Here is a 19,968-nt window from a genome sequence, read left to right as displayed (position 1 = left end):
TATAAGGTATTTATAAACCTAAAAAGAACTGCTTTTTACTTTATTACCCATTGTGTTTGTTACATGGATAACAAGTATACTTTAAATTTTTTGTTGACTTGACCTTTTTTTTTTAAGAGACAGACTGTGCTCAGCCAGACTTAAACTTTTTAATAAGCAGAAACTTTCTAAGAATTTTGAGATATTTTTCCACAAATTAATTAGAAGTCAGTGACTCTTATTAGTCTAACTTTGTCAGTTTAAAAACGGAATAGTAGAAAAAGATTCCTAGTTCCTCTTCCTGCCTCCACACTATCATCAAATTTTCTACTCAAAATTCATTGTAGAGGCTCACTGGGATGGCTCATGCTTATAATTCCAGCACATTTGGAGACTGAGATGGGTGAATCAGTTGAGGTCAGGAGTTTGAGACCAGCCTGGCCAACACAGTGAAACCTTGCCTCTACTAAAAATATGAAAATTTAGCTGGTGTGGTGGTGCACACCTATAGTCCCACCTACTCGGGAGGCTGAGATAGGAGAATGGCTTGAACCCAAGAGGCAGAGGTTGCAGTGAGCTGAGATCATGCCACTGCACTCCAGCCTGGGTGACAGAGCAAGACTTTGTCTCAAAAACAAAACAAAAATTTATTGTAGGAATAAATTTTCATTTGTGAAGGTAAGGCAGGACTATTTTGAAAAACATAGTATGCTATTTATTATGTTTTTCTTAATACTTCAGTGAAAAAAAGCACCAATTTACATAATGAGGAAAAAGTGACAAGATTATTATATAAATTAAGCTAATGTGAAAGAGGAATCATTAGTAGTAACATCTATGCTGGTTGAATTAGAAATCATGCTGCCTTTGATATACAAGAGATCAAGCAGTTTTTCCAAAGACTAAATGGCAGCATATGAAGTTAAAAAAAATGTTAAATAACTAAAGCATTTATTTGTATGATACGTCAGTCTTTTTCAGTGCATATTTAAACACTTGGTGCCCAACAGTAAATTGCCATTTTACCTTACAATTTGTATACTATATTGCCTACAGTTTACTCAATACCTTGCTTATTTGATAAAAATGGCTCATTTGTTTTACCTATATATTAACAAAAGGGGTAACTAGTTTGAGGGAGTTAATATAAAAATTAAAAGTGACAAAAGCAATCCATTCTCTAGATATTTAACTTTCTCCCATTTGGTCATGTGAAATATTAGAAATACCAACTCTTTCAGATACCTTATGCTTGCATACTTCATGATTTAGATTGTATATAAACAGAGATATTTACCAAGTTTGCTCTGCTATCAGAGTGTTTATTTGCAGACTGTGGCAGAGAAAATACTGTGAAAATGAGAAATTAAGTCAAGCAAATCACAGTTTAGTTGGTTTTAAGTGACTGCCTTGTCTGACTGCACTTACAAATTTTATCAAATGATTGAATAAATATGAACACTAAATTCAATTACCATCAACAGGGTCATGGAAAACATTGTTCTCATCTGCAAAACTTCTGGTGCCTGAAATATTTCCATAATCAAATATTGGTCCTTCTAGCAGTGTCACTATATCTATTCGATTAATTTTTGTCAAGACCGCAGTTAAGGCATCAGCTGAAAAGGAGAAAAAAGGTTGAAAACCCAATTAAATTCGGCTCTTTCCATCAGCACAATATCTACACAAAGGCATGGCTTTTGCAACCCTCCTGACATTTTATCTCCTTCTTACTCCATCTCTGCAATCTCCCCACCCAGAGGACTCAGAATGCTCGCTGCTACAGGGAAGATGTCAGAGTCTTAATCATCACTTTGTAAAGCTGTAGATCCGCTATAACAGAGCAGATGGGCCTTAAAATACCTAGACTCCTTTTAGTTGTAAGGGGATCTAATAAAACTAAATAGTTTCCTTTCCTCTTAGAATGTCAAAATAGGTCATCCTCATATTTGGTACTTAGCATTTTAATGACGTTCTAAGGTCAAGTTGACATAGGCAAACCCACGATAACTTATTCCACATTGTTGTGGGTTGGCACTTGTGAAAATACAGCACTACCACCCAGTCCCAGCTGCAACAGAACCAAACCCAACAAGAGTAGAGCCAACCAAGCTGAATAAAAGTATTTGCTCTCCTAATATGATTCTGTCTTCTCTCTGTACATCCACCTCCAGCCATAGTGGTAACTTCAGGGTGTTTCTGATGACTGTGTCCCAGAAACTGATTTAATAACTAAAATTATTTTTTGAGTCTTGATGGATACAGAGAGAAAGGCAGGCCAAATGCAAAAAAAATTCCCTGCTACTTTCTTTCCAAAGAGCTTCTGAAGAATAGAAGTTTAAACTATTAACACTAAATTATACAAGTATAATGTCAAAAGACTTGCTATTACCTCATGATTACTCTTATTTTATTTTTCTACATTAAAGATTACAGAAAATTAGAACAATACTTGAATGAACCTAACAGTCGGCTTATCTAAAATATTACATATATGCAATTTTGAAAGTTAAAATAATACAATTTTGGCATACTTGTGGCATTTTTTCCGTCTCTGGTAACCCATTTTTTTAATAACATGAAGCTTTGAGAAATTAAAGAATTGGGGTTTTCCACACGTATTTGATTTATTTCATCCACTGAAAAATTCAGTTCCCTTGCCAGTTCTGTAGAAAAGAAAGACAGTTACTAAGATTGCATATTCTACTTTTATCACACATGTTTCACAAAAGTAATGCTCAATTGCCATAAAGAGAAAAAGGAATTTTACCGTCAAGCTCAAGTACAGCCTCAGGCATTAATCTTTATATACTTGGTTTCATAGCAAAGTAGTGATCATACGCAGGCTGTGATGTAACTTTCCTTAGATAATTACTTATAATCAGACTTTTTTTTTTTAGAGATCTTATAAAGATTTTTGGTCTTAGGCTGGGTACAGTGGCCCATACCTATAATCCCAGCACTTCAGGAGGCTGAGGCAGGTGGACTGCTTGTGCCCAGGAGTTTAAGACCAGCCTGCGAAACATGGCAAAACCCCCATCTACACACATACACAACAACAACAACAAAAACCCACAAAAATTAGCCAGGCACGGTGGCACAAGCCTTTGGTCCCAGCTACTCAGGAGGCTGAGTTGGATCACTTGAGCCCAGCAGGCAGGGGTTGCAGTGAGCTGAGACTGTGCCACTGCACTTCAGCCTGGGCAACACAGTGAGACCCTGTCTCCAAAAAAATTAAAGACTTTTGGAGTTTACAAAGAGGATACTGCATGATTCTTTTAATTCAGCCAAATTCTCTACAATTTGGGAAAATTACAAGATAGGGGTATACAATTCATGTATATGGCACAAGAGATGCTGATAGGGTTTGTGCTAACCAATTTTCATGAAATGTACCTTTTATTTACATAATATTCTACCTTTTATGCCTTGAACTTTCATGAACTCCACACAGGAGGTTATATGATGACTCCAGGCCAGATCATCGTATATGATATGAAGCTACTTGATTAAACATTAAAGGGAGGCAGCTTTCTATCCCTCTACTTGGATATATCATATATACTCATATATTCAATCTTGTAAACTGCAGCGTGTCTTTGGAAAGATATGTAAGATCTCAGTATTGTAGGCTGCCTTAGAAGTCAGAGAAGGGAAGAAGACTTAGTTCCCACTTTTTTTTTTTTTATCTATTAAAACAGTTTATCAAGTGTGTGTTACCTTAAATGATGACAAAAAGTAAGAAATAGGCAAAAATGATCCCATGGGAAAGGAATTGGTCAAGACTCTATCCCCCTTACAAAATACTTCCATCAATTTTGCAAAATGCATTTGGAAGCTCAAAAAAAATCCATTATCTTTTGACCAAGTGATTCACATTTAGAAATGTACCCTGACAATATATAAAGGTTGTATACAATGATTTACATACATGAATGTTCACTGAAAACAATCCACATGTTGAACAAAAGAATAAGAGTTAATTTAAGGCAGTGGTTTTCAAACAATTGTTTTGATAATGGCCTATAGTTAAAAATACATTATATATCGTGGTGTTTAAATAAATAAAATCAGATCTCCATGGAGCAAAATTTAGCCTTAATACATGTAATATGCAGTATTCTTTTATATAATATTCCATTTAAAAACAAAAACAAAGCATGAACTGATTTTATGACTCACTGAGGCAATGTGAATCACAGTTAGAAAACCACCATCATAAGGTACATCTGTTGGATTTTTTTTTAATGCATTAAAACTGAGATCAGAAAATATTTAATTTGTAGAAAACCACAGTTACAACTAAAAAAGCAGATTACATTATATGTATAACATTATAAAAAGTTCTTTTTTTTAAAAAAAAAGCACATAAGGTGTTAATAGTGGTTTCTAGGGACAGATGTAAATTTTGTTCTCTTAAATGCTTAATATTCTTAATAATTATCATTGAGCATACAGTAACTCTACTTAGAGAAGTTAACTATTTTAAGTTCTTCATCTCTGTATTTTAAGAGCAATACTCCTACTGCCCAACAGGACTTCGTGACAAAACTGTATCCATTGTCTAGAGACTTAATAAAGAGCAAAGACACTGACTTTGCTGACTAAGAATTTTAGGTTTATGGCTTTTTGTCTGGCCATTAAGCCACATCTCTAAAAATTTACTGTCTGTATTTGCTTAAGGAAAATAACTTAACAGTTCTGAGCATATAATGCAAAACAAACATTTGCTCCATTATAATTTCAGATTACAATGTCCAATGTTAAAATATAAATATTAGATATTAGTAAATATTTATACATAACAAATTACTATTAACTCTCAACTGCCTACAAAACATTACTCAGACCACCTGTCTTTTCATAACTCCACTCAGCTCCCAGTCATAAGCAGTACACCTGAGAGCAGAGACTAGGTTGATGAAGAGAGGAGGTTTGATATGGGGTAGTGGTGGTGAGGGTGGATGGGGGCTGAGGGCTTTCCAAGGAAAAAAATTAAATGAAATTGCTTCCTATTATCTAGTTTCATATTCTCCCTTTAAACAGAGATAACTGTATGGAATGTATGTTGCTAATGGTATGCAAGATGACTTTAAATGTGATGATAATGAATATTTATTATTTGACCATGCACTAAAAAATATACTTAACCTATAAAACTTAAAATTTCTCAGGTTCATGTGAGGTAGGATTTTGAGGGTCCTGTTAAGCTCAAAATTACAATGCAGAATCATCCTATTGATATAAAATCTGATCAACTTTTATTATTATTATTATTATTATTATTATTGAGATGGAATCTTACTCTGTCACCTAGTCTGGAATGCAGTGGTATGATCTCGGGTCACTTCAGCCTCCGCCTCCTGGGTTCAAGCGATTCTCCTGCCTCGGCATTCCAAGTACCTGGGACGGCAAGCAAGTGCCCACCATGCCTGGCTAATTTTTGTATTTTTAGTAGAGACAGGGTTTTACCATGTTGGGTATGCTGGTCCTGACCTCAAGTGATCTGCCCACCTTGGCCTCCCACAGTGCTGGGATTTCAGGCATGAGCTACCATGCCTGGCCATCTTCATCTTTAATGAAACAAAATCAAAGATTCCTTTTCTATACACTGATCATAGCTTCATTTATTTTGTAGAATTCAACTTTTGTGAATTAAATATATTTACATATTTAAAAATTTTTAATTCAAAATTTGAACTGTCATTGTTTTCTTATTTACATAGATAATTGCAAATAATCCTTTCCTCTTATCAAAATGATACAGGATTTTTGTTTTAAATAAATATTTGAACATAAAAGTGAGTTTACCTAAAGAAGAGTATCAGGCAAATAAAGTTTTATGTGTATGTCGTAAAAACTGTCAAGAGGACTTCACAGTAAATGACTAAAATTTGTGCAACCTAGGCATGGGTTAATTGAACCGTTGCCTAGAAAGCTGCTTTAAGGACATAAACCATATGAAAAAATTTGGATTAATTAAAGCCCTTAGCTGTGTTTTTATTTTGTGCTATGAGATAAACTTGCTATTCGGTAAAAGGTTATCCTGTACTACAGAATTGACATTGTGAAGAAAATGCTTAAATTTAAGGTAAAATAAATTTAAATTTCTACTTCTTAGTGCATATGTGTAGCAAAGGCATTGGAAAAACACAGTATATAAGGTACAATCAGTATTTATCTCTGGGTAGATAAAATTGTTGATGATAAAAATGTTTTTTACTAGTTGCTTGTTTCTGTTCTTCAAATAAATATATTGAACTGCTTGTGAGTAAGACCAAGAAATGAAGAAACTAATTTGTTTCATTCAGGAGCGTATACACTTACCTGTCCAACTAAGTCCCAGGTGGTCGGCTACTATTGCCATCCTGATATCTGTCCGTTCACATGGACTCTGTGGACCTACGATTTACAATTTCTTAATTAAAATAATCATCAAGAAAGATACGATACTGGAAAATTGCTTTTAGCAGTACGCAGATTTTACAGAGAGACTAATGCTAACACTGTACACTTAAATGTGTCCTAGTCACCTACATGAACACTTCTTTGCACATGGCTCACTTGTTTTTCACCTTTATCAGGCCAAATGTCAGACTACATGGATGCTCAATGTAATGGGATTGAACATGCTGACGAGCTAGCTAGTTTACAACATATTACAGAAGTGTCGTGTTGGTGAAAACACCATGATGGGATTTCAACATGTGTGCTTTAACTTTGACAGAATCATATCCATTAGCACATTAAAAAAAAAAAGTTTGTTCATCTTGAATGACACCAATATCTTCAGCATGCTTCCCTAGCTGTCTACTGTGTAGTTTGATCAAAAGGCAGAAAGAAGAGTATATACGACAGCACATACAGATGACAATGACAGAATGAGAAACTACGGTTAAGTCACTCCACAGGCAATCACAACAGTTCATGCACTAGGGTCTACGAGTTGGAAAGTGTTTACAAACTATGCTCGTTCTCCAGGATGTGAGCAGAGTGCTCGAGAGACCTGACTGCCTTCATTCTCACCAGTCCTTCTACTGCTCCTTTTCTCACTGCCGGCCTTTTCACTCTTTGATTTTAAAGGTGCTGCCTCTGTTTTCTTATCTCTAGCAGACTTCGATGTAACTGAAGGCTGGCCACCCCGGGAAGTCTCGGACAACGACGTGTTTCTTGAGGTACTTTCTTCCTCATCGGACAGCTCGGACTGCATCTTTTTTTCTTCTTCAGAGAGGCGGTCCACAAGCTTTAAGGTCTCACCACTAATTCCCTTAAAATATTCAATGGAATGTTTACATACTTCCTTGAGCTGACTTTTCCTAACTTTAACTGTGCTTGTGCTGGTGGTGGTGGTGGAGGTGGAGGTGGAGGTGGTAGTGGTAGTGACACAGGTGGGTCTTACCTTTACTGGCAACTTGGATGGAAGCTGTTTGGCCTTGCCTTTCTCTGGCTGCCCTTGCTTTTGTGTGGCACGTGCTTTTCTAACTGCGACTATGTTATCCCTGTGTGTGTTTTTCACTGGAATTCTGGACTTTACGTCTACACATGAAGAAGTAGTAAGGCCTTTGGTTTTCTCGGATTGACTAACCTGCTTCGTTTTACTTGCTTTAATGTTTGGCAAATGGTTCGGTGGGAAGGTATCTTTTGGTGAAGTGGCCTTTATGGGAAGTTTGGATTTTTGCCTAATCCCTATCAATTCCTTTGTTTTTTGCTGCTCTCCAAGAACTTTCTGCTTATCCCTTAGACAGTGTCCTTGTAGTACCCCTGTCTTTTTTCCTGATGAGACTTTCACTGGGTTATCTTTCTCTGTGGTACAAGTGGGTGCAGAATGTTCTGTCAGAGCTATATTACTTATCATGTTATCTGTCTGTATAGTGGAAGAATCCAAATTGTTGTTGTTATTAAAGTTATCTTTCTGAAAATCATGTTTTTCATGGGGCCTAATGCCCGTCTGGCTATTGGCTGCATTTGAAATCACTGTTATAGTTTCATTTTCTAATCCCTGACAACTGGTCATCACAGCTTCTATCTTATCTGTTATTTCTCCAGGGCCTTCTTTCTTCATGGTCATGGTGGATGCAGAAATTCCCATTTTTATAGGCGTGCGCAACTTGGGGTCAACTTTAGAGGTGTTAGTGGCTGCTGCTGATTTCTCCAGGGGGCCACTACTGGATGTGCCTTCCTGACACTCTCCGCTGGTCGGGCTGCTGGGGTCAGGTTCCACTGTAGGTGTCTCTACATTTCTCTCTAGATTGGTTTCTACAGTGGTGTCCCCTGACTGTGGCTGTGGTGTGGCAGTGACCATACTTTTATCCCCTTCCCCCTGGTCCCCTGACTTCCCTTCAGAAGTATGCTCACCAATCTGGAAAAATTGGAGCCTCTCTTCAACAAAATCCCTCTTGCTCATGTCAATTGCACCACTGCGAGTCATCTCAAACATTTTTCCTTCATGAAATGGGAAGGGGTTAGGCTCACTAGTTGGGGTACTTTCATCAGTTGGCGTTCTGGCTGGCGTTGTATCAGGGGTTGTTGCTGGAGAGCGGTCTTCTACCGCCAGCCCAAAGGGCTTAGTTTCATCTTCCCGTGATTTACTGTCAAAAACTTCATCATCCCCTCGGTTACTGGACCAAGGGTCAAAATCTAGACCTTTGGTAGCTACTGTTTTAAAAGGAGTGGCAAACTCTTCATCTACTTTGTAACTGAAGTAAGTATCAGGAAACACTGATCTGTCAGGATGTCTGCCTTCCAGTGTGAAGAACTGGGCCCCTGACTTCTGATCAGTCTTATCAGGAGTCTTTTCAGATGCAGAACTTTTAGAAGGTGGCTTGTCTTCATCTGGTCCCACCTTTTCTTCCTCCTCGATAACTTCAAGTTTACTTTGGCTAAAAGAGCGGTCCGCTGGCTTCAGAATGCCCTCTGTGTTCCATATATCTTTCTTAATTTCCATGGCTTGACTAGGGAGTTTAGAATCGCTCTCCGTCAAGCCATCATCTTCATCTTGCAGGTCATAGCCATCCAGAGAGTCTATCTCTGTGGCATCCGTGTCATGAGAAAACTCCGCTGTGGTGGCAATGGAACACTCTGTGATGGACTGGTCATTGTTCCCATTCTGGGCAGTTTCATTCTGAGGTGCATCAAGGCCAAGGCCAAATTCGTTATCTTTTCCAGATCCGTTACTTTCCAGTTCTTTCTGGGTGGAAGCCTTTTCAGCAGAAGCTTTGGGTTTTTCTTTTTGTTCGTCGTCCACTTCCTTTAATTTGAAGGTGTATTTTTTAACTGGGACTGGCTGATAAATAGATTCATCATCGCTGGAATCACTGACGTCTGCCCCGGGAGGAACTGGTGAAGGTGGCTGTACTCTAATGACAGGTTCAGCCAGCTGGTACTTGTCATGCTCATCTTGCAGATTGACTTCAATCATGTCAACCTCTTTTTCTGGGAGATAATGATGCCTCTTATCTGACTCAATCTGGTCTGCATCCAGTGGTGGAGGAGGGGGAAATTCAATATAGGCAACTCTGTTACTTTTGGGTCTTTGGTTAGAGTCTTTGCTCATGTCATTAGGCATTTCACGCTTGACTGCTATCTCCTCCACTGTAGCCTGCTTTAGGGAGGCTGACTTGGCCTGTTCCTCCTCCTCTGACTCCTCAGAAACCTCGGGAATTGGGCTGGGTTTGCCTGGTATATAAGCTATGAGTGAGTCAGGTGTCTTAGATGTAAATTCATAACTCACTTCCTCTGAACTGGGTGTTTCTGGGGTTAAAGGGCTTTTCCCAGAGCTGTCTAGAAAGGACACTTGCTCTAGAGTATCATCTTCTGGGCTACCTTGGGGAGAAGGAGGTTGCTTTTGCTGTCTGGTTGTATAAAAGGTCCCCCTGGTTTCTTGTACTGTCTTACATTCCTGACTTATGATTTTTTTTAGACTTCCTTGTTGTATCTCCTTTTCATATTGCTTCCCCACTTGTACAAAACTGACATAAACGGGCAAAGTTTTTATCTCTTTCCCTCCCTCTGTCTGGGCTAGTGGTGCAAGTTTTTCCAATCCATCAATGGGACTGTGGTCGAATACATCACTAGAGGGAGATTCCCTTCCTGGGCTAAACTCTAAAGAATCAGGAGATTTGGTGGGCGAGGTTTCAGTTTCCTCGAGAGGTGGGCATAAACCTACATAACTCTGGTGTTTGGAAACTTTGCTGATTTCTGAATAGGTAACTTTTTCATCCTCTATAGAATTAAAGTGCTGTGTCTCAACTGTCTCTTTACTCATGCTTGACTGGGACAGCTTTTGTGATAGTTCATGTTTTGGAAATGCCGACTGTTCACAGAAACCATCGGGAATATTAGAAGACAGCATTCTCCTCTCATCAGCAACTCTGACGGGAATGTGTGACACAGCTGAGCTCTCGCTCCTCCTGGAAGGCTGATCAAGCAATCCAGCTGGACGGTCCCCTTCTTTCACAACATATTCCCTATATAAGACTTTTTTGGAGGGAGATTTTACAGTCATTTCTTTAATTTCTGAGAGAGAGCCATTTGTTAACAATTTGTGTTCTCTCTCAGTCACAGACATAAATTCATTCTTTTGATCAACACTTTTACTCTCAGGGTGACCAATGTGATTCTCTCTCACATCATGAACAAGTACATGCGAAAGTTTTTCTTTCTGACACTTATTGTTAGTGGCTCCCGAACTCTCCCATGTTCTAAAGACCTTTTTGTCCCATGGTCCCCTAGTTGCTAAATCTGAGGTTATATGACATGCCAAGTCTTTAGCCTGCTGCTCAGAAAAAGAGTCAGGCATTGCTTTACTTGACATTTCAGTTCTCTGTTTTTTCACATTATCAGAGCCAGAATCATTTACAACAATTTCGTTGCTCTGGGCATGCTCATCTTTGGCTTTTAATACCATGAAATCTTTTTGCACAGATACACTTTCATCTGGGAGGTCTATGGCCTTCTGCTGTTTTTCTCTAGCAAAAACTTGGTAGACGGGTAGCTTGCTCTCCTGTATTTTTTTAACTGGGATTCTGGACTGGCCATCGGACTTTCTGTCTTCTTGAGACATGTCTTTACTTTTTGTGTGTGTGCCTTGTTCAAATTTTAATCTAATGGAACTGAGTTTAGATTGTTTGAGCTGGAATCCAGACTGGGGCCCATCTGGTGCTTTGCTCTGTGAAATACTTCCTTTGGCTTCCACTGTGGACTTGCTGTCCTCAGTCTGTTGGGAGAGAGCCGTTTTCTCTGGGCTGCTGGGCAGACTGGACGCCTTCTCCTCGGCTTTGGGGAAGCCTTGTCCATCAGGGCCATGCTGTCTTGCCTTAACCCATTCATCATTGGATGCCAGCAGTTCTGTCAGCAGTACTTTCTCAGGGCTGCTACTGGTAGAGCTTTGAGAAGAATATTCTTTGCCATTTTTAGGGCGTGCCTTTTTCTCTGGGGACTGCAGTTCATCATTTAGCTTTTCAGTTTTGTCACGAAAAAACTGTGACACTTCAGTCAGTTTTTCTTCTGCCTCCTTCACAGTCCTGTCCACCCTATCTTCATATATCAACTTCTCTCTACCTCTGTCTAATCTGTCCTCAGTAAAGCGCATCCACATGGCATGTTTTGGACTACTAACATTGCCAGAATAGTGCAACACTGTGACTTTATCAAAATGCTCATCTTTAGACACTTTACCTACACCATTTTCAGAAACATCTTTATAGATTTTGGAGAGAATTTCTTTTTTGGGGGCAGTGGCTACTTTTTCTCTGGACCGCTTATCAGACCCCTGTAACTCTGAGCTAGGGGGTCCTGCATGGTCTGTAACCGACTCCTCAGTATCAGAATGAGACACATCTAGCTTTTCTGACAGAAGCATTTTCTCAGCAAACCTGTAAGACTCCCCTCTTAGTTCTGACAACTCATCGTCATGGTATTCTATTGAGTGTTGACTCAAAAGCTTCAATGTTTTATAAGAGTCATCAGATATGAGTTGAGCAGAACTAGGGCGGCTATCTTCTTCTTGGGACACAGGAGTGTTTACTCTGGAAGACTCCAGATAAGAAGGCAATGACTCTTCAGCAGTAAGTTCTTCTTCTTCTTGCTGACCCTGTTCCTCTGAACAAGGAAAAGCATCGTGTTTTTCTGGCAGAAAATCTTTTAGGTTAATATCTCCCCGGGATAAGTCTTTCTGATACACATACATTTCTTTTTCTGGATGCTTTTTGGTTTCTCTAATAATGACTTCAGTGGGCTCAGCTTGGTTACCTTTTTCGATGTGGACTTCTATTATACGCTCCAGTTTGGGTTTCATTTGGTTGTCCTTCTCTGCATGCTGGGCTGAGGTTTCAGCAGCAGACTTGTGAACATCTGGAGGCACTGCCGACTTATGTTCAAACAGCCCTGCCAGTTCTTTGGAAGGATCTCGCCCGGACTGAAAGGCCTTCATGATGTCATGGACTGACATGGTTTCTTCAATCCTTTCAGATGTACCTTCACCGCCTGGTGGAGAATGATAAACCATTCTGGTGGTTGTGGTTATGTGAGTCTCTTCTTTAACACGCATGCCTTTGCTTAAAACCCTATTGTGGTCATCTTCTTCGCTACTGGCTTTCATCTGAAATGCCTTAACTTTTTCTTTAATACTAGAGGTGGTGGGCTTTGGTTCCAATTCCATAAATGTAGGTGAAGGTTTAGGTGACACAGGCTCCTCTGGCTGGGTCTGGGGAACATCCCCAGCTGAGGGCTCATAGCTCCGGATGACGTGAACCACTTCAGTTCTTGTTTCTGTAATGACAGGAGGGATGGGAACTTCATGAAAAAGTGGTTTAGGACCCGTGCTTTCAGCGCTTTGCGGGGCAGAAGGTGTCTTTTCACTTCTTGTTTCAAAGCCACTGTCAGACAAGGGACTTTTATCTTGGTCATGTTGAGAAAAGTCATCGGGAGACTCTAAAATAGTATCTGTTCCAAAAAAGGAATCAGCCATTTTACACAATTCTTTCTCAGAGGTGGAAGGCCTCATGGAGGCTGGAGGCATTTTGAGTTTGTGTTCCTGCAAAGCAATTGCTGGTTTTAAGACTCTTTTCTGTCTCTCCTCACCATCCTTCTTTGCATCCTCAAACTTGTATTTTAAGTTTGTCAGTGAACTACTCCCAATATCATTTGTTAGGTAATCAATAACTTTGGTCAAGTTATAATCCTTTTCGGAGGCGGCCTTTGCTTTTACTTGCACTCTCTCAGGCAGAGTTGGAGAATGGCTGGCGGCAGCTTGTTGTCTTGCTTCTCGGATTTCTTCAGAACTAAATTCTGTCCAGTCATCTTCGGGAGAGTGTCCTTTGTCACTCTTTGGTGATTTGGGTGATCCTTTATTATCTACACACACATCCTTTTTAAGGATTTCACTAACTTTCACTAAGTCTTCCTTTACTTTCTCAACAATTTTGAAAGGTTCTTCGTCATCAATTCTCCCTTCTTTCGGGAGTTCCGGTTGGAATGGCTTCTCCTCAGGCACATCTGTCTGCAGTATTGCGGTCATCCGCATTAGGTCCTCTTTCATTTCCGCCACGTCTTTTAGTATCTCCTGACTGGAAGATAAAGAAGATGGTGTAGACAACTTAAGGGCAGAGGGTGCAAGGAACAAAGATGACTTAACTGGAGATGAAGTTCGATTGAAATGAGGCTGAGGACGTGTCTCCGTAGTCAATGTTTTAATGGGTGACAGCAAGGCTGCTGCTGATTTTGTAAATGAATTAGAGTCTGGAAGTTTCTTTAATGCTGGTTCTGACAAAACATTGACTACAGAGTATACTGGCACTGTTATAATTGATGAAGTTACAGATGAGGTAGTTGCAGATATTGACGACCCAAGGGATGTATAGAGTGCACTTGCGGAAGGAGTTCTTAGTGACTGAAAAGCTGATGGTGCTGCAGAAACGTAAGACCTGAGTGGGGAAAATGGCATTGCAGTTGTGGTAGAAAACGCCTTCTCAACTGTGTCAGTGGCTGCATTGACCACAGAGCTCACAGAGTTTGTAGCTGTAGAAATTGTTTCCTGTAACGTGGCAGTGGCTTTGCATCCGTTAATTAAAGTGGAAGATGATGGATATTTTAGGGGGGAAATAGATCCGTTGACTAATGCTACCTCTGCATGTCCAGGCATCTGCTTCACAGGTGATGAGAGGGAAGATGCCATTGTAACTTTGGCTGATGAAATGGCATCAACTGCTGATTTAACTGGCGACACCACTGACTTTAAAGGTGAAGACATTAGCGGTGCTGCTGATGTAATAATTGACTTAAATGGCAAACTTGAGGAATACATATTAATGTTTGATTTGGGGGAGGCAGGGGGTGTCATAGTAATTGATGACCTCTCCAAAAGAGACCCTGCTGTAGTCACTGGAGAGGTTCGAGAGGAAAATGTAGAATTGGATGCCAGCCCTTTTAAGGGCGTAGCTTCCGTGACTGCGGGAGCTCTAGCCAGGGTACCAGAGGAAACTTGGATATTGTATGGAGATTGTGACACCACAGTTTTTATCGGCGAAGACATTGTCCGAAAGGATCTAATTGGAGATGCGACGTCACTAATGGATTTAACTGAAGATGTAGTTGACGCGCCTAATGTGGATTTGATTGGAGAAGGAGTCGAAACAGACCATATTGATTTTAACGGAGAAGCTGATGGTGTATTAGAGGAAGAACTTGATAAGGAAGTGAAGCCTGACTTGGCTGGCCCGGGCACTGTAATCGGAGCTGTTGTCCAGGACTGGTATGGTCTTGTAGAAAAGAATGGCTTGTATGAGTAAGTGGTGGGGAGGGATCTTGTTGCTCCTGTGCTCCGTTCAACTGTTTCTTAAATTTTAAAATGAAATCAAACACAAAAATCAACAAAAATGGTTGAGAAACAGAGAGACCAGAGAAAAAAATTGGTCAGTAAACTTTGAAATATTACAAAAGCAAGTACAATTGTTTGCATGATTTAGAATGGAAGAGGCAAAAGGAACAATTAAGAGGAAAAATAAATTTCTACAGACATAACTAATCTGGTTAAGAAAAAAACAACTAACTAAATAAAAAAACAGAGTAATGTGAAATGAAAAGCACATTGCAACTGAAGAGGCAAACAATGAAAAACAGAAAACATAAGGAAAGAATTGATGATGAGAAAAATAACCACAATGGAAAACTGTTCCCTACTTCCTATTGACTTTCTTATGTGTTGGTTTTGAAATAGCAGTAGCTGTTCTATTTTGCCTGTATAGGTACATGTTTGTTTCGTGCAACCATACAACTTTCATTTTAGTAATTTCTAATGTCCTCTCTCTCCTTTAGCCTTTCCATAATACAGATTGCACCTACTAAGAACCATTTCAATATATGTAGCTGTACATTAAATATCTAAAACTTTTTTCAAAAAGCACTCAAGCCTATTTCATGCAGGATCCAAAATAACTTTTAAGTGACAGGCAACTGATGTGCAAACTGTGAAGCCACTGGATTTTAAATCTGTCTCTCCCATGCACAGTTCGGTTATGCTTTACACCCATAAAAAGCCAATAAGAGCAAGAAGTTTTCTGAGTCAGAATTTTAAACAAAAACAAAGAAAAGGAATGTTTGCATTTATCTTTTCCATGCAGTATATTCCTTTTGATGAGGGGAAAAGAAAACGTAATATGGAATGACTTTAAAAGGCACGTGTACATACACACACACACAAAGGAAAAAACAGAAAATATGGTTCATGGTTACCATAAGCAAGCAAAGCAACTGAAAACATTTTATCATGCACAATATATCATGGCAAACAAGCCAATGAAGTAATACAATTCGTATGCCATATTATGCACAATATTTAAACTTTAAAGATACTTTCACAAGGGCATTTAGAAAGAAGAGTACACTTTTTCCATGAGATATGAAGTCTTGGTACCTTTTGAGATTTTAGGAAAATGTTTTCCACTGCACATTATCAAATCACCTGCAACTGAACAGTTCCATGTCTGTAACTGTCTTCATTACGTTTTGATGAAAGCATACAGTTTATCAAAGATATTTTTTCATAACCTATTCTACATTTAATTCTCAAAAGCTATCATGGGGGACATCTAAAAAGTGCATTCATATTTTTAACACCCCATATTTAAGTACCTACAGGATATAGGGTGTGTGTATATATGTTTATCAATTTCAAAGGTACCAATTCTGGTGCCTTCCCCTAATATTCATGGGATGCATGGATATCACAAACACTGAAGCAGTCACGAGGCAGACCTACCACTAGAAAGAATGGATATAGTAATACCAAGCATTTCTTCTGGCAATGGAGCAAGAAACATACAAATGAAGTAAGCACACTTGCTGGGGAGCGAAAACACATACTTAGTCCTCTCTGCTTCTGCAACTCAAACAAACCAAGCTAGTCACAGAGATTTGCAAGGCCTGCTGAGGGCTGAGGTTTTACATCAAAACTGAGTACAGTTTTCCTCCAAGGAAGCCCTGGTTCAGAAGAGTCAAACTCAAAGAGAAAAGGAGAATCTGCTTCAGCTTTTATGTTGTTCTTCATGCTGTGCCCATGCAATTGCTACAATCCAGTCTATGGATTAGCAGCTACTCCCACAAGGGTGAAGATGTTCATTCCTAGTGTACATTTAAATTTGACATCCAGAACATATCCTTTCCTAGGCTTACATATTACTCTAAAGAAAGTGGAAGCACTAAGGAAAAACTTGCCTATTCATTACCCCTCCTTGCCATAATTCTCAATATTATATGGCTTAACTCTTTTGAAAAATGCCCCGCGGCAAGTAGAAGGTTCACAGATCCCTTCAATTCAATGATTTGAGCTTAATCTGTGTCTCATAAGCATTTATTTTTGTAACTATCAGAAATTGACAAAGCATCTATCCTTTATCACTGAAGGGTGGTTCTATCAGGCAAAGTCTTTTGAACCATGTCTATGGTTTTATACTTCGCAAGGAACAACGAACCTATCAATCAGTTACATGTTTTATGCTTTAATGACATATATTTTGGGATCCCTTTATAAGAAAGAATTTCTGGATGTCAGGTACTGAACTAATCCAGAATCTTTTGTCTAGGGGGAAGGGGTTGGTGAGGGAAAAGTGGCATTCACTTGGAGTTCCTATTACACCAGTTTTGAGACTTAGTTTTCTTTTAGTCACTTCTAATTCCTATTAATTCCCCTGTTTACCACCCTTATGTGCCTTTTCATAAAAGTTCCCTCCTCTTCTACCAAAAGTCCAAGAACACAAGCTGCATACACCTTAGCTGTATCTAACCAGTAATACTATCATAAGTGGGAAACATTCAATTGACTTAGCCTTAGTGACCAGAATCAGATGGAAACTCACCTGCCTGAGGGGCCTCCGACCTAAAGTAGCTGGTCCATTGAACCTGTCCAAAGCTTAAGGATGTTGCTTGGAGGGTCCCGACCAACTACCCACTTAGGATCTCTAGGGCAAAATAGTATGCCAAAGAAAACCTCCCCAAGGTATTTAGCTCCACTGGAAACCATCTAGCTACACACACACACACACACACACACCATACACCCTTCTGCTCTGTAGCATAATATGAGTTAATGTCAGCCCTTATGTTTCTGGGAGGATTTAGACATTTCTGCTAGAGGAGAACTGAGATCTGAGGGAACATTCTTGAATGTGGTAGCCTTCTTTCATTTATATTCTCCATTTTGTATTTGAATATAAAAACTTCCCTCATAGTCAAGGAGCTAGGCTCCAGAAGATGATGCTAAGACCCTCTCAACTGAGTAGTGCAGTATTGTCCTGCCGCAGATCTTATGTGCTCTGTTGTTGGCCCACAGAAACAAGACTTCAGAAAAGGTGGGAAAAGCCAAAGTTGAGACTCTTACTGGCGAATTTTCAAACCTCCTTGAACTTAAGAAACTGTGTCAATGGGAAACAGCTAGGCATGATTCACTCATTTAAAAATAATTTTTTGTATAATTTCCCCTCAGTTAGAATGAGGAGAATAGTTAAAGTGGCACCAATATGTCAGTCAAATACAGTGCTGTGCTCAGTACTCCTGGTTCCTGCTAGTGGAGGGAGTTATCTTGAGGGCTGTAGAGATCATCAGAAGTGATGATTATAAGGATGAAGGAAGGAAGGGAAGAGGAAGCAGACAGAAAGAATCTATGAATGGATATGGTTGAATGAATCTATATCTTGGTAAGTGCATGCCAGCTAACCTGCTAACAACCAAAAAAATCACTGAGAAAAGAAAAGTGTCTATCTAACCAGCCCAGTGAAGACCAGCCTTAGAACTGATATTTTAATAAAGGACAGGAAGAGAGGAAGTGAGAGCAAGGGAGCGAGGAAAGAAGAATCTGTAAACAAGTGCTACCTCAAGAAGGTAAGGAAATGTGATTCTGGCAAAGAGGAAAGAAAAAGAATCGGGATTAGGATATGACAGCCTATCTATACGGAGAAAAATGAGATGACAAAGTAACTTTATCATTTTTTCTACTATTCTAAATATGTGAGTAAATTTTTTTTCATCTGAGCATAGATCTAAAGCAACATTCATATTTATTTCCTAGCATAGTTAACAAAGTAAAAATCAGGGTTTTAAAGGAAAAGTAATACGTTTCCAATTTAAAAATAGTGAATGGCTTTAAAAACTAATTTGAAGTATGAGCTAGGGCTGTTTTTACCTCACATTTTCAACCACGTACAAAAAATATTACCTAAGTTATATGACAGAGTTTTCCTGCAGACAATTTTTTTTTGCCTTTGATCTAAATAAAATTTAGTTTGTATAGAAAAAATGTCTCTTCTTATGAAAATCCACATAGATTAATAAATGTGTTAGAAAACTCACTCATTCCAGGCTCAGTCAAGTAGCTGTAGCGCTTACGTAAAGCTAAGGATGCGAAGCTCTGTCGTCTGTCTGTTTTCTCAATCTGAAAAAGAAAAAAAAAAGGCGACTCTATTTCCAACTTCCCTGTGACATCTTCACAGTTTTAAAACATTTTGTAAGATGGCATGTGGATAACTTGTTTATTTTTCCTCTTAGGAAATGTTAATTTCCTACTGGGATTCTATAACCCCACCCCACCTCCATGTCTTAACCAAAATATCATCATGTGGCAAATTTAAGAGCACCAACACAGCAGACTACAGGGAAGTACAAGTAAAAGACAAGCATTACAGAGACTTCTGATGCTGAGCAGTAACTTTTCCTGGATCTGTTCATACTGAAAGCACATATATCACAAAGTACACTCACTCTATGTGAGTACATTCAAGGGAGAAAGGCACACAAAGTTTATTATTCCAATTACTGCTGGGGTATCTGTATGTTAATAGGCATAAGTCGTAGATGAGGAGACTGAAAACAGATTAATGGTTGGTTTTGTTAGAAAGTACTTTTTGTTGTTGTTGTTTAGTTTTTTGGATATATATATTTTTTAAGACAGAGTCTCACTCACTTCTGTCGCCTCGGCTGGAGTGCAGTGGCATGATCTTGGCTCACTGCAACCTCTGCCTCCTGGGTTCAAGCCATTCTCCTGCCTCAGCCTCCCGAGTAGCTGGGATTACAGACATGCACCACCATGCCCAGCTAATTTTTGAATTTTTAGTAAAGACAAGGTTTCACTCTGTTGGCTAGGCTGGTGTTGAACTTCTGACCTCAGGTGATTCCCCCGCCTCGGCCTCCCAACGTGCTAGGATTACAGAGGTGAGCCACCGTGCCTGGTCAGAGGTACTATTTATTACTTAGTCCTAAGGCTACTTGATTCTACTTATTGCTATTGGTGTGGGGGTTTTAAAATTCTAATTATCATATAACTTAGAGAAACATTAGGAGACAATTTAATTGAGCTACATTCTTTAAAAAAATGGTCAAGATAAATTTCTTTAGTGAGAATATCAACAATTTATCAATAGCTGGTGAGCGAATATTTTGTATTACATACGACTAAGTTTGTACAATAAATTTCACATATTAAACGTGATCGTGATTTAAATT

The 19,968-nt window shown here is 39.1% G+C and overlaps 1 protein-coding gene across 50 annotated transcripts in view; it reads right to left on the bottom strand.

Moving 5' to 3' along the window:
- Positions 1-19,968, bottom strand: part of ANK3 (ankyrin 3) — a 541,984-nt gene that overhangs the window by 28,057 nt on the left and 493,959 nt on the right. For 20 of the 50 annotated variants that reach the window (XM_078345893.1, XM_078345880.1, XM_078345884.1 and 17 more), the window contains 5 exons: positions 18,820-18,901; positions 7,006-14,811; positions 6,307-6,381; positions 2,514-2,645; positions 1,455-1,598 (listed from right to left, as the gene is read on the bottom strand). In XM_078345893.1, coding sequence (XP_078202019.1) covers positions 1,455-1,598; positions 2,514-2,645; positions 6,307-6,381; positions 7,006-14,811; positions 18,820-18,901 — 8,239 coding nt within the window. The remainder of the gene's footprint in view (positions 1-1,454; positions 1,599-2,513; positions 2,646-6,306; positions 6,382-7,005; positions 14,812-18,819; positions 18,902-19,968) is intronic. The other 30 variants (XM_078345903.1, XM_054243027.2, XM_054243026.2 and 27 more) reach the window with 5 other exon arrangements.

Source organism: Callithrix jacchus, chromosome 12, assembly GCF_049354715.1.
Source record: "Callithrix jacchus isolate 240 chromosome 12, calJac240_pri, whole genome shotgun sequence".
NCBI lineage: Eukaryota > Metazoa > Chordata > Mammalia > Primates > Cebidae > Callithrix > Callithrix jacchus.
The sequence above is the reverse complement of the archived record's forward strand: the minus strand, read 5'-3'. Positions and strand labels throughout refer to the sequence as shown.